Source organism: Etheostoma spectabile, chromosome 3 (assembly GCF_008692095.1).
Source record: "Etheostoma spectabile isolate EspeVRDwgs_2016 chromosome 3, UIUC_Espe_1.0, whole genome shotgun sequence".
NCBI lineage: Eukaryota > Metazoa > Chordata > Actinopteri > Perciformes > Percidae > Etheostoma > Etheostoma spectabile.
Genome location: NC_045735.1, coordinates 34,415,180 through 34,430,345, shown reverse-complemented (window position 1 = coordinate 34,430,345; position 15,166 = coordinate 34,415,180). Strand labels below are relative to the sequence as shown.

Genomic DNA, 15,166 nt, shown 5'->3' with positions numbered 1-15,166 from the left:
AAGTGAGACATCTCTCTAGTTTTATCTCCAGATGGACATCTCACTAGCTTTATCTCCAGAGTGAGACGTCTCTAGTTTTATCTCCAGAGTGAGACATCTCTCTAGTTTTATCTCCAGAGTGAAACATCTCTCTAGTTTATCTCCAGAGTGAGAATCTCACTAGTCTTATCTCCAGAGTGAGACATCTCACTAGTTTTATCTCCAGAGTGAGACATGCTCTAGTTTTATCTCCAGTGAGACATCTCCCTTCTTCCTATCTTTGTTGGAGCTGCCATGCTCAGTAGCTCGGTAAGATCCATCAGCTGATAACTCTTTCTCCAGCTTTGGTCTCTAAGGCAGATCAGCTGGGAGACTTCTTCTAGACCAGGGACACACAGGGACAGGAAGTAGAACAGGACAAGATAGAACGGGACACGGAAGCAGAACAGGGACAGGAAGTAAACAGGCAAGTAGTTCTTTTGGAGATCTGGTCAACTAGTGGCTGTTGGAGCAGTGTTTTCCATTGAGAACGAGCTAGCATGCTACGGTTAGCCACCTTGTCTCTAGTGACGTAGAAAACCGTGCAGGTGTGTGGTGTGTGTGTGTGTGTGTGTGTGTTGTGTGTGTGTGTGTGTGGGGTGTTGTGTGTGGTGTGTGTGTGTGTGGTGTGTAAGCACCAGACACAATAACACCCCAATCCCAGAAGAGATTTGTCATACAAACTTTAATGGAATTTAAATGCACACATTAGTCATTGCGTTATTCTCGTCGAAAAAAAGAACAAGAACATCAATTCTTTCCCAACTTTATTGGAGCTTTTTTTTTTTTTTGTTACATTCACGATGGCTTTTTAGACATTGTTTTTTGAAGAAGAAAAAAATATTTTTTTTAATACTTTTTGTAGTTTTTTTTATGACATATTGTGTCCCTTTCTGTGTGTGTCTCTGCAGGTCAACCCCTCCCAGCACAGCTGTGAACCTGGAGACACACCTGGACTGGACGTCCCTCCACAGGTAAAATAACAGATCTTAATCTAACTGAGCTCCTTTTGAGCTTCTGGGGCTCCCCGAATGATTTTCTCATCACTTCTAAAACTTCACTACAAGCAAATAAACCTCAAACTAATTCACAAAAACCTTTAGAAAAGCAAATAAATGTTAAAGAATGTGTCAAAACAGGTTAATGAAAGCCAAAAAAAATAAGAAAAACCAACACAAAACGTGTAAACCTAATAAAAACATAAAAACACAGAATGACAACAATCATCTCTCAGCAACAAACATGGAGACTAAATAAGACAAGAGTTAAAACTCAGAATTTAACCCTTACAGTGCCTTGCTAAAGTATTGGGCCCCCTGGAACTTTTCAACCTTTTGACTCATTTCAGGCTCCAAACATAAGATAAAATTTATTTTTTGTGAAGAATCACCAACAAGTGGGACACAATGTGAAGTGGAACGAAATCTATTGGATATTTTAAACTTTTTTAGCAAATAAAAAACTGAAAGTGGTGCGTGCTAAATGATTGGGCCCCCTTGCGTTAAGACTTTGTAGAGCCCCCTTTTGCTGGATTCCAGCTGCAGGTCTCTTGGGGGACGTCTCTATCAGTTTAACATCCAGAGAGACTGAAGTTCTTCCTGTAAAACAGCTGGAGCTCAGTGAGGTTGGATGGAGAGCGTTTAGTTTTCAGTTCTTTCCACAGATTCTGGACTGGATTCAGGTCCGGACTTTGACTTGGCCGTTCTAAACACCTGGATACGTTTATTTGGGAACCGTTCCTTTGGAGAGGTCGCTGTATGTTTGGGATCATGGTCTTGTTGGAAGATAGATCTCCGTCCCAGTTTCAGGTCTTTTGCAGACTCCAACAGGTTTTCCTCCAGAAGGGTCCTGTATTTGGCTGCATCCATCTTCCCCTCAATCTGAACCATCTCCCCTGTCCCTGCTGAAGAAAAGCAGGCCCAGACCCTGATGCTGCCCCCCCATGTTGGACAGTGGGGATGGTGTGTTCAGGGTCATGAGCTGTGTTGCTTTTACGCCAAACATATCGTTTTGCATTGTGGTTTCATCTGACCAGAGACCTTCTTCCACATGTTTGGTGGGTCTCCCAGGTGGCTTGTGGCAAACTTTAGACGAGACCTTTTATGGAGATCTTTGAGAAATGGCTTTCTTCTTGCCCCTCTTCCATGAAGGCCAGATGTGTGCAGTGTCCGACTGATTGTTGTCCTGTGGACAGACTGTCCCCCTCAGCTGGAGGTCTCTGCAGTTCCTCCAGAGGGATCATGGGCCTCTTGGCTGCATCTCTGATCATCTTCTCCTTGTCTGAGCTGAAGGTTTACAGGGACCAGGTCTTGGTAGATTTGCAGTGGTCTGATACTCCTTCCATTTCAAAATGATGGCTTGCACAGTGCTCCTTGGGATGTTTAAAGCTTGGGAAATCTTTTTGGATCCAAATCCGGCTTTAAACTTCTCCACACCAGTATTACGGACCTGCCTGGTGTGTTCCTTGGTCTTCATGATGCTCTCTGCGCTTTCAACAGAACCCTGAGACCATCACAGAGCAGGTGCATTTCTACAGAGACTTGATCACACACAGGTGGATTCTATTGATCTCCATCAGTCATTGAGGACCACATTGGATCATTCAGAGATCCTCGCTGAACTTCTGGACTCAGTTTGCTGCTCTGAAAGTAAAGGGCCCAATCATTTTGCACGCACCCCTTTCAGTTTTTTATTTGCTAAAAAAGTTTAAAATATCCAATAGATTTCGTTCCACTTCACAATTGTGTCCCACTTGTTGGTGATTCTTCACAAAAAATAAAATTTTTATATCTTTATGTTTGAAGCCTGAAATGTGTCAAAAGGTTGAAAAGTTCCAGGGGGCCCAATACTTTAGCAAGGCACTGTAAATGACTCTGTCTATTTCACTTCATACAACTCAGCAGAGACTCCACTATAACCAACAAGTGCGAGTCCAGCATAGAGGGGCTGAGTGAACGTGGTCTGGACTCTGTGGAGGAGAGTCATGGTTTCAGAGACGCTGTAGAAGGACAGAATACCTGCACTGTGATCCAGGTACACTCCTACTCTGGAGGACACAGGACCTGAGACGGGAGTTTGGACATCATTGGACCAAAATGTATAGCTGTTATCCTTACAATATAACGCCCAAGATTTGTCATTTCGTCCAAATCCACATTCATCAGACGCCCCCGTTCTGCTGATGTTCTTGTATGCGACTGCTACATCAACTCCTCTCCCTCTCCTCTCCACCTCCCAGTAACAACGTCCAGTAGACTCTCTCTACTCAGGACCTGCCACTCTTCAGTGAATCTGTCTGGGTGACTAGAATAAGACTGATCTTCACTCATTACTGTTGCTCTCCTGTTCCCCTCAGATAGTAGCATCCATGTGTATGCTGTGTTGGTCCAGTGTGATTTCACGTGAATATTGTAAGAATCCAGCTCTGGTCTTGGGCTCTGGTTGTGGCAGTAAAACGTCCACTTCAGTCCCTGTCAGTGAGACGGTTGTCCACTTCTCTCTCAGGACGTCCTCTAGTTGATCTCTGAGCTCTGACACGGCCGCTGTCACGTCCTCAAAGCAGCTCAGAGGACGGATTCGGATGCTGGATGCTGATTGGCTGAGTGGTGCCGTGAGGGGTAGTTGTGTAAACTGGTTGTGTCCTCTGTTGTGAGAGCTTCTTCAGCTCAGCGTCTTTTCCCTCAGCTCAGTGATCTCCTGCTCCAGCTTCTCCTGAAGCTCTCGGACTCGCTCACTTCCCTTTCCTCTGGATCTGACCTGCTGCTTCACACGAAGCTTCTTTTCTCCAGGAGACGGATCAGCTCAGTGAAGATCTTCTGGCTGTCCTCCACTGCTTCAGCAGGAGATTGATGACCTCGCCTGCTGTTGAAGCAGCTTCACATCTTTCTCTCTGTCCTGGATTCTCTGCTGGATGTTGAGTCGACTCCCCTCGAGCTCTCTCTGCCTCTCAGCTCTCTCTCCTTCAGCTGAGACTTCCTCATCAGAGCAGAGATAACAGAGAAGCTGCTGACTAGTATGACAGAACATCTTCATCACCTCATCATGACGAGAGCAGACGTTCTCCTGGAGCTTCTTGGACGGCTCCACCAGCTTGTGTTTCTTGAATGTCTCTGATTCATAATGAAACTGAAATGTTTCTCACAGTATGAAGCCAGACATTGCAGACAGGACTTGATGGCTTTGAGTTTCCCTGGTGCAGACATCACAGGCCACATCTTCAGCTCCAGCATAGCAGTGATCAGCAGGAGCAGCTTGGAGTCCAGTCTTCTTCAGCTCCTCCACTAAATCTGCTAACATGGTGCTTTTCAGCAGGACGGCCTCGGTGTGAACTCTTCCTGCACTGAGGACGCTGTAGCTGTCCTCCATCCTCTCCATCCAGTGGCTTTTAATACAGTTCATGCAGTAGTGTGTCCACGGGAGTAGTCACGGATCCTTCAGTAGATCCAGACAGATGGAACAAGAAAGGTTTCCCGGTCCGCTGAACTCCTCTCTGCGCCATCTCACCTCTCGCTCAGTGACAACGACTGTTTTGTTCTCTGTGTGTCTCTGCTCTCTGAGGTCAACCCCTCCCAGCCCAGCTGTAACCTGCTGGACATAAAAACAGGTTTACAGTCATCACCACTTCAGGGAAAGAGTTGGACATTACAGACAGAATCAAAGAAAAACTCCTTCATATCCAGGATTTAACAGCATTAATCCTCCACCCAGACGACACCTTATTTTCCTGTGTTTGTGCCAACTAGAGTCCCAAACTTATAAAAAACAATCTACAATTATTCCCATCGCAAAACGCAACCACCCAAAAATTCTGAATGACTACAGACCTGTGGCCCTAACTACATTAGGTATGAAGTCCCTTGAAAACTGATAAACAAAGAACTGCTGGGTGGGACTGAGCACCTCCTAGACCCCCTGCAGGGGGGTCAGGACGCTACCACAACTCTGCTCAACTCTCATATACAAGCATGTAGATCATGTAAAAAAGATTATAAAGACCGTAGCGGCCATTTTAACATGCAGCGCCATCTTGGAAAACGGCATCGAATCATGAACGCTGTGTTCGACCTCCGTTACCGGCTGCTCCACTGCTCGTGACTGTTGACGTGTGGTGATGGTTTCAGACGTCTTATTGGTTTAATACAGTGATTTACGCGACTGTACATGTGTATAATACCCCCCAGGTTCATTTTGCGCTGGAATTGTCCTTTAATGTGCACATTCATGGACACTGGAATCTGTGCAATTTCATTACAGAGCAATATTAATAATTAACCATTCATTTCATACTGTAGGGCTGTCCTCGACTGAAGACACCCTGAGGGACCAACACGTCCTGATGTTGTCGACTCTCGATTCGTTGATGTAATGGACAGAGCGTGGCTCTGAGACTAGAGAAGCTCAATAGAAATGTAGTTAATAACATCTGGAAAACTGAGTTTCTACAAAATTATCCTGCAAAAGCTCCACTTTAAATCTGTTCACCAAATGTGAGAATAAGGTTCTTGGAAATGAAATTAAGCATGAATAAGCCTAAAAAGGGACTTATCAATACTAGAAATCTTAGTGGACTAAGACAGAACCACAGATTAGTCTAATCTTCTAAGAGGGGACGGTCCTACATTACTGTGCAACGTTTATAATCAGGACTTTTGATACACCAATAACTATTTATTTGCCTAATGTGTATTCAAACCCTTTACTTTATACTCTTTTATATATGTACTGTATATAGTTCTCTGAGTTTTTTCTTCTTCTCTTGCATACTTATATTTTATATTTTGCGTTGACACTGTCAACCAGGTCCTCCACATGTATATAATGACAGTAAAGGCTTCTGTTCTGTTCATTGCTCGGCACACAGAGCAGGAACAGACCGGAACTCTTAGTTAAATCATAACAATAGTTATGGAAAAACATGAGAAACTGTTTTATACTTTCTAAGAGTTACGCGGTCAAAGTTAAACAGGACGACTGCACAGGTAACAACAAAGAGACACACAATTGACCTCCTGCAGAATGAATGTGTGTCCCTCGTCCTACTGTCTCCTACTGTCTCTACTGTCCACTACTGTTCTCCTACTGTGTCTCTCCTACTGTCTCCTCGTACTGTGTCTTACTGTCCACTACTGTCCTCCTCATGTCTTACCTGGTCCGCTACGTCTCTACTGCCCCTACTGTCTCCTCCTGTTATTCTGCCCCCTACAATGTCCTCTACTGTGTCTTACTGTCCTCCTACTGTCAATTATTGTCTACTACTGTCTCCTACTGCCCTCGCTTCTTACTGTCTCCTACTGCTCCCCTAGCTGGTCTATTATTTGTCTCCTACTGTCTGTTGTATTGTCTCCTACTGCTATTATGTATCCTACTGTTTCTACTGTCTCTTACGTCTCTACTGCCTCAACTGTCTCCTACTGCCCTACTGTCTCTTACTGTCTGTTACTGTCTCTACGACTGCCCCCTACTGTTCTCTCCTACGTCCTCTTACTGTCTCCTACTGCCCCCTACTGTCTATTATTGTCTCCTCCTACTGTTTCCTACTGTCCTACTTACTGTCCCCTACTGTCTCCTACTGTCTATTATTGTCTCTTACTGGCCCCCAACTGTCTCTACTGTCTCCTACTGCCTCTTACTGTGCTCCTACTGTCTATATTGTCTCCTACTGTTCTGTTACTGTCTCCTACTGCCCCCTACTGTCTCTTACTGTCTCCTACTGCCTCTTCTGTCTCCACGTCCTATGCTATGTCTCTACTGTCTTACTGCCCCCTACTCTGCCCCTACTGTCTCTTATTGTCTCCTACTGCCTCTACTGTCTCCTACTGCCCTCACTGCCTATACTGTCCTCCTACTGTCTCCTACTGTCTATTACTGTCTCCTACTGTCTATTACTGTCTCTACTGTCTATTATGTCTCCTACTGTCTATTATTGTCCATTCTTGTCGTCTACTGTCTCCTCTGTTACTGTCTCCTACTGTCCCTACTGCCCCCTACTGTCTCTTACTGTCTCCTTACTGCTCTTACTGTCTCCGTACTGTCTATTATTGTCTCCTACTGCCCCCTACTGTCTCCTACTGTCTATTATTGTCTACTACTGTCATCTTACTGTCTACTACGCGTTTACTGCCTCCTACTGTCCCCGACTCACTCTGGAGATAAAACTAGAGAGATGTCTCACTCTGGAGATAAAACAGAGACCTGATCACGGTGAATAGAGGAGCTGCAGCAGTGAAAGAGCTGTGCAGCACAACAAATTTGGTGTTTTTTAGAAAAATTAAACCATGTGATACTTTGCAGTCACGTGATCTACAATCAATTATTCAGGCCAGTGGTTCTCAACAGGCGGGGAGTAGGCACGGGGAAAAACAATTTAAAAAATCACAAAATTCCCCCCATGTTGAAATGCAAATGGTTGGACTATTATAACACGAACAAATCGTCCTCCTGGCGACTGTTTTTGTCAAAAATGACATCTAGGGACTTTTACTGGTGTTATTGGAGACATTTGTGGTGTTTGGAGACTCGAAAGCACATATCACTCTGCAGTTCCTGTCTGTATGTCCTCAAATAGCTCCATATACTTAGCTCCAATTACTTTAGTCTCTTTTGCCAGATCTTGCTAGATCTGTAATCCAGGCTGGACTACTGTAATTCCTCATTATTAGCAGACTCAATTAAGTACCTTAAGACTCCACCCAATCCAGAACGAAGCAGCGCGTTCTGACAACAACTAAGAAAGCTTCCTGTAATAAAATCCCTTTGTAAAAGTAGAATGGGACCAGAGCCTTCAGCTATCAGGCTCCTCTCCTGTGGAACCAGCTCCCAGTCTGGGTCCAGGGACCCGAGCCTTCAGCTATTAGGCTCCTCTCCTGTAAAACCAGCTCCCAGTCTGGGTCCGGGGACCAGAGCCTTCAGCTATCAAGCTCCTCTCCTGTGGAACCAGCTCCCAGCCCGGTCTGGGTTTGGGGGGCAGACACCGTCCCCTTAACAATAACCTGAAAACCCTCCTCTTTGATAAAGCTTATTGTTAGTGGGTGAGGGGTTGCAGCGTCCGTCTAGACCGATGAGGGAAGGTGTATAGCTGCAGACATGCCATCCCTTCTCTTCACTTATCTGTAAATTATAGAGCGGTCTAGACCTGCTCTATGATTGCATCAGCCTCTACTAGCACACAATTAAAAATGGAAGTGGGGGTTTGTTTTTTTGTCATAAGGTTATAATTCATGTTAAAAATCCACTATGTGATTATTCTTATCTTGGAAAAAGTGGTCATATCCAGAATAATGTTCTGAATTGAGTCAGGAATACATGTTTATCACAGGAAATGAGGAAAGGACGTTGATTTTCTTCTTCTAAAAATTTGAAATGGGTCAATTTGACCCAAATCCCAAACGAGGGTTAAGTCGCGATTTAAAAAGCGGAAGGCTGGGGGGGCAATTCATTCCCCAATCTCGGGGCTGCGACTGAGAAAGCTCCACTTTGCTCTTGAGCTGCGATTTAGGGACAACAAGAAGAGACTGGTTCGCATGTGGGACAACAGATCAGGGACATAGACTGGAGCTGGTCCAGGAAGGGCTTTAAAAACAACTAGACATCCAAACAATTAGAATCATAAAATCAATCCTAAAAATAACTGGGATTTATGTTCATTTCTTCATTTTGCTTTAAACTCAAAACATACAGATTTGTATATTTTCTATCTTTAATGTTCTTATGTGCATTTTATTTCACTCCTGGCAGATAAAGTTGTTTATTTTCTCTTCTGTAGAACTTGAAAACGTGCATTTGATGCAGTATCTGGGTGTTTCTATTCATCCTAATGCTTCTGATCTCATAGACCTTTAATATTCATTTAACCTGCAAAGTACCGACACAGTGGAGAGTAACGGGGGGGGGGGGGGGGGGGGGGGGGGGGAGGGGATGCAGCCTCAGGAGCTGTTTCAGATCCCCAGGGACAAAAGGGGCGGAGCCACCAGGTGATTTGACTTAATGAGACGAGCCAGGTGTTAGTCATCACCGAGCTGCTCCAGTCAGTCTGAGTCCTGACCTGTGGAGACATGCTGCACCTGGTCCTCGCTGCGCTCCTGTTGGCCGAGTCCTCTACGAACGGTGAGAAATCAGCTCTACGTTGGGTCTTTGTGTCCTTTGTCCTCCTCCAGTCGTTTACCGCAAACTGAGAAAGAAAGGATTGGACTGAAGTTGATTAAAATCTTCACAATCACGGGATGAATGGGTTTCTTCCCATGATTTAAAAATCTAAATGCAACAGTATCTCTAGAGGGCTGGTGCTACATACATACTACATACATACATACATACATACATACATACATACATACATACATACATACATACATACATACATACATACATACATACATACATACATACATACATACTATCTGTAAAGTGTCTCGAGATAACTCTGGTTATGATTTGACTAAATAAAGTTGAATCTGTTTTCATGTCTTTGTGAAGAACTTTGGTGAAAATGTCTTTTTTTTTTCTTTTTTAAAGTGCTATGAATGAAATTTAAGTTGACATTAACATAATTTTTCTCTAATTGTTTGTTTTAGTCGACTCGAGTCCTTTACCGGGAGCTGAGACAGGTGCAGTTTGGATTACAGTCAATCACTACCTTTACTAGGTAGATGTGTGTTTTGTGTTTCTAAAAGTCTAACGGTGTTTTTACCAGATGACTGGATCTCCAGGACGGCTCGTTACATGAAGTCTAACCCGGAGACTGTGCATGGTCAGGACTTCTTCTGATGTCTATATGTTGGAACTTTCTTCCTGCTAAATCTCTTATGTATGGTATCTGCAAAGTGTCCTAAGTTCACTTCTGTTATGATTTGACACCACAAAGGAAAATGCAACGTGTGTCTTTAAGTTGCAGGTGAGAAGAAAAAAGTTGAACAAGGATATTCTGAAATATTATTTTATATTTTCCTTATTTTTGACAGAGCTGATGTCCGAGAACAACGCGGTAGTGGAGGGAGACGTGCTGTTGCGAGTGAGTTAAACGTCCTCTCTAAATGTATTTTTAGGAATGGTTTTTAATTTCCTGTGTTTAAAGTTGCAGGACTTGTTAGGGGCAAAAAATTCTGAAATGTAGCACAGTTGTCTTATTTTCTGTAACATTGCAGATTTATTAGCAAGAATTTGCAGTTTACAGTAAAACGTTTTGATAACACTGCATGCTCAATTTTTGCAAATTGAAAAAAATCTGCCTGATTGTTTATGAAGGACAGTTTTTAAAGATGGACTGGAGCCAGTTTTGGTGTAAAAACTGGAAGGAGTTTCTTAATATCTTAAGAAAAAAAATGTGAACTTTGTAATTTCTTGAAGCAGACATACATTTCAGCTCAATTGGGCTTACATTTTGTTAAAAAATATTATTCCTATTAACATCAGTCTCGCATAGCCAGTCCTTCCTCCACAGCGCTGCAGAGAAGGTCTAACTAGTCCACACAGCATTCTAGATGTGATGACGGCGCCACGGTGCCGCTGCTAAATGGTCTTGATAAGGAAGTTGTTTTGGTGGAACATGTGTACGTTCAGAAGTAGTTTTAGTCGTCAGCAGAGACTCTGATTGGACAGATAGTCTAGCTAGCTGTCTGGATTTACCCTGCAGAGACCTGAGGACCAGGTAACCATAGTCCTCAGATTGGACAGATAGTCTAGCTAGCTGTCTGGATTTACCCTGCAGAGATCTGAGGACCAGGTAACCATAGTCCTCAGATTGGACAGATAGTCTAGCTAGCTGTCTGGATTTACCCTGCAGAGATCTGAGGACCAGGTAACCATAGTCCTCAGAAATCAGCCGCGGGTTAGAGCACCGAGACAGAGGATGGGGACGGACACCTGGCCTCCTCCTTTTTGTATAATCGTCTCAAAACCCCCTCCACCAACTTAAAATCTTGAATTTTCTTGAAAAAGTTAAATTAAACTGCGGTAACTTAAATATTAACTACGTGTGAACCCGTACAACCAGAACTTTTGTAATATATCAATATTCTACTTGTGGTTAAAGCAGATAATTGAGTTGGAAAGAGAACTTTGAGTTGTGAAAACCTTTTGAAAGCACTCGGATTATTAAATGCGTCTTATTTACAGTCGGTGTGTTAACCAATTTGTTAATTTCATTTGGAAATCTACATTTGAAAAATGCATAAATCAGCCGGACACGCTAGCACAAAGTTTGAAACTTTAGGCGGTTTCTGTAGCGCCCCCATCAGGACAACGAGTCCATGAAGCCAGTTAAGGAAGTTTAGCTTAGAACTGGACTTGTGTGCTAAATTTGGTAATTTTCTAATCATAGAAAGGCAGATTTCATGGTAAAGAGAATATCTGCAAACACAAGGTTATTTTTGTCACTTTTATCTGAGTGTCTGAACACACTTGAAGTTGATGTCTGTGTATTTGCCGTCCACAGAGGGAAAGGAACGCAGTGGAAAACATCTGGCCAACACTGGAGATCCCGTACAGAATCAGCCCGGAGTTGGGTAAGCGGTCCGAGTGTGGATTAAAGAAGCCTCCACTTAAACAGAAGGCTAATTCCTCTGTTTTACTACTGTGTTTTGCAGCCGGTCAGACAGACGACATCCTCGCTGCCATGGCGATGCTGTCCAAACCCACCTGTGTGTCCTTCCACGAGCAAACCTCTGAGACGGACTACCTGCTCTTCAGATTGAGCACAGGGTAAGACGGCCTAGAGCTTTGCTATGATGTATGCAGCCGGGACTCTTTTTACAGCAAAATACTTCAAAAATAAAGGTCTGCAAACAACTTGTTTAAGCTGTCTCCAACACGTGTGCATCATCTATGCAAGCAGATAACTTTGAAAACCATGATATCTGAATTCTTACGTCTCCTTTTCGCTTCCTTAATCATCTGAAACGTTGCAGTTGTGGGTCATACGTGGGCTTCATCGGCGGAGAGCAACCCGTGCACATCGGCCCGGCGTGCACCGTGGGAATGATCGCCCATGAGGTCCTTCACGCTCTGGGCCTCTACCACGAACACACCCGGGCGGACCGCCGGAAGTACATCGCCATTCTTCCCGATAACATTGTGAAAGGTAACGTTCCTGTGTGTCATTTATTCCAAGTTCAGCTCCAGCTTCTAGCTGCGTACAAATACTCCATCTTCATCTGCTTATCTGGTCTCGGGGGCAGCAGCTCCAGTAGGACCCCAAACTTCCCTTTCCCGAGCAACATTAACCAGCTCTGACTGGGGGATCCCAAGGTGTTTCCAGGCCAGGTTGGAGATATAATCCCTCCACCTAGTCCTGGGTCTTCCCCGAGGCCTCCTCCCAGCTGGACGTCCCTCCACCTAGTCCTGGGTCTTCCCCAAGGCCTCCTCCCAGATGGACGTCCCTCCACCTAGTCCTGGGTCTTCCCTGAAGCCTCCTCCCAGCTGGACGTCCCTCCACCTAGTCCTGGGTCTTCCCTGAAGCCTCCTCCCAGCTGGACGTCCCTCCACCTAGTCCTGGGTCTTCCCTGAGGCCTCCTCTCAACTGGATGTGCCTGGACCACCTCCCTAGGGACCCCCCCCAGGAGGCATCCTTTCCAGATGCCCGAACCACCTCAACTGGCTCCTTTCGGTGTACAAATACTGTGCTTTGATAATAGTTTGTGTATAACGGGGAGTTTCTTTGCTTCTCGAGTGGAAATACTCCGTGTTGTGTTGCAGGGATGGAGGGAAACTTCAACGTGGAAAACGGCAAAACCTTCAACCTGAGCTACGACTTGAGTTCCATCATGCACTACGGAAGGTAACGTGTCCAACATACACAGCATTGTACAGTCATGCACGTGTGCATGCGTAGATGTTGTGACTCTGTTATTTGTCCCGTTTCAGGGGGGTGTTTTCAGCCAACGGCCTCCCCACCATCCTACCCAAGAAGAGTGTGAAGGACATGGGACAGAGAGTGAAGTTGACAAACACGGATATCAAGAAAGTTCGCCTCCTCTACAGCTGTGGTGATCTGCTTTTGAACTGTCGGTGGTTGGGTTTGGGAGCTCTGGCTTCATATCTTCAGCCAGCTGTCAGAAATTTGGGGATTTCCTTTTGATTGCAACATGGAATTTGACCAGCAAATCAACAACGTTAGCTTCTCCTGGCTAAAGATAAGGGTCTCATGCTTCATTGGTTCCAGGTTGGACCACTGTGATGCTCTCTATGTTGGTCTGAATCAGACCTCCATCTCACGACGTCCACTTGTACAAAATGCTGCCACAAATACATTTAGATGTGCACACATAACTCCCTCTGTGGGGGGGGGGGGGGGGGGGGGGGGGGGGGGGGGGGGTACAGGTTTTTGATTAGATTTGATTAGCTATTAAAACCTAGTAGTGGTGTGACAGTTTCTCTCTCCTGTCTCTATGTAACCTGTCCTGATTTTACTTTTCTGTTTCATTCTTTTTATTATATATTTTACTCTTGGTTTCTGGTGTCTCTTACCCTAGGTTTCTGGTGTCTCTTACCCTAGGTTTCTGGTGTCTCTTACCCTAGGTTTCTGGTCGTCTCTTACCCTAGGTTTCTGGCGTCTCTTACCCTAGGTTTCTGGCGTCTCTTACCCTAGGTTTCTGGCTCGTCTTACCTTTTTCTGGCGTCTTACGTCTGGTTTCTGCTTGGCGTCTCTTACTCTTGGTTTTTCTTTGGGTGGCGTCTCTTACCTCTACTTTTGTTTTTTCGTCGTCTCTTACTCTGTGTTTCTGGCTCTCTTACCACTAGTGTTCTTCCTGGCGGTCTCTTACCCTAGGTTTCTGGCGTCTTACTCTAGGTTTCTGGCGTCTCTACTGTCTAGGTTTTCTGGTCGTCTCTTACTCTGGTTTCCTTCTGGCGTCATCGTTATCTAGGTTTCTCGTTTCTGCGTCTCTTACTCTAGGTTTCTGGCGTCTTACCTAGTGGTTTCTGGCGTCTCTTACTCTAGGTTTCTGGCGTCTTACTATTGGTTTCTGATGTCTTTTACTCTTGGTTTCTGATTGGTTCCAAAATGCTAACTACGCTTCTCATTCTCCATTTTGTCGGGGGGGAGCCCATGACTAGAAGGTGGGGGGGGGGCGGCGGCGCCCTGCAGCACCCCGACGCCGCCACTAGGGGGCCACTATCACACCAGAAAGAAATGCTAAATCAGCTTTTATTTATTAATTTAAAAAAATGATTTTAAAGGAAAAATGTATGTACAGATTGTTAATAAACGTTTTTGTAAATATGTTGTATCGTATGAATCGATGTCTGAATGATATAAGAACAAAACCTTGTGTAAAAAGATCCAGAATCCAGGGTAGAGAGACGCAAAGAGACAAACTACGAAGAGATAAAAATATAGAAATATAGCCACAAACGGCAGTCTGCAGGTTCAGACCCTCTTCTCACTTTCACTTATTACAGGTAGGTTTGCTACATGTTGAGATCAGACTGTGGGGGGGGGGGGGGGGGGGGGGGGAGAACCACCTCAAATGGTTTAATGCTCTATATAGAAAATGTTTCATAACTACATTAGATTTTTTTTTTTTTCGGATTTTAACAAAACTCTGTACATACGTTTGGGACGTGGTGTTGAATGTCTCCATCCATTTAAGACCGGATCGCTACAGCAGAACCCGAGTTACGGGCAATTCCCTGGTAGCCCCGCCTCTAGGACGTTCTGATTGGAGAAATAATGTTTGAAAAATAACAATTTAAAATTACTACGTGCAGAAGTTAGAAAACCATACATTCCCATTAATATACAGATTGCAGAATTTGCTAATTACACCTACCTTCTTTTTTATTCATATTTTAGTCTTAGGTCCTTTAGGGTATCAATCTTATAAAATGGATTAATAATTTTTTGTATTTTATATACATTTTAACCTTCATGTTGTCCCCATGTTGTCCTCATGTTCTCCTCATGTTGTCCCCATGTTGTCCTCATGTTGTCCCCATGTTGTCCTCATGTTGTCCTATATCAATGTTCTTTTTAATTCCCCAAAATAACATGACTGATTCCACACAACGCTCTTTGTTAAGTACAAATGTGGGTCTCTGTGTCTCTGTCTTCTCTGTCTTCTGTCTCTGTCTCTGGTTGAAAATCCAGCTGTTCCACTTCCTGCTCCCCCTAGAGGCCTGGACAACTCCCGTTGTGTAAACTGGACGCAGCGTTTTT

The 15,166-nt window shown here is 44.4% G+C and overlaps 1 protein-coding gene across 1 annotated transcript; it reads left to right on the top strand.

Moving 5' to 3' along the window:
- Positions 1-9,706: 9,706 nt before the first annotated feature.
- On the top strand, positions 9,707-13,020 carry LOC116685856 (zinc metalloproteinase nas-4; the record flags this gene model as incomplete). The annotated part of the gene is given in 7 exon segments (XM_032510817.1): positions 9,707-9,763; positions 9,975-10,024; positions 11,447-11,516; positions 11,598-11,712; positions 11,919-12,091; positions 12,706-12,787; positions 12,874-13,020. Coding segments are annotated over 7 exon segments (694 nt in total), but the record flags the coding sequence as incomplete, so codon positions are not given.
- Positions 13,021-15,166: the final 2,146 nt, after the last annotated feature.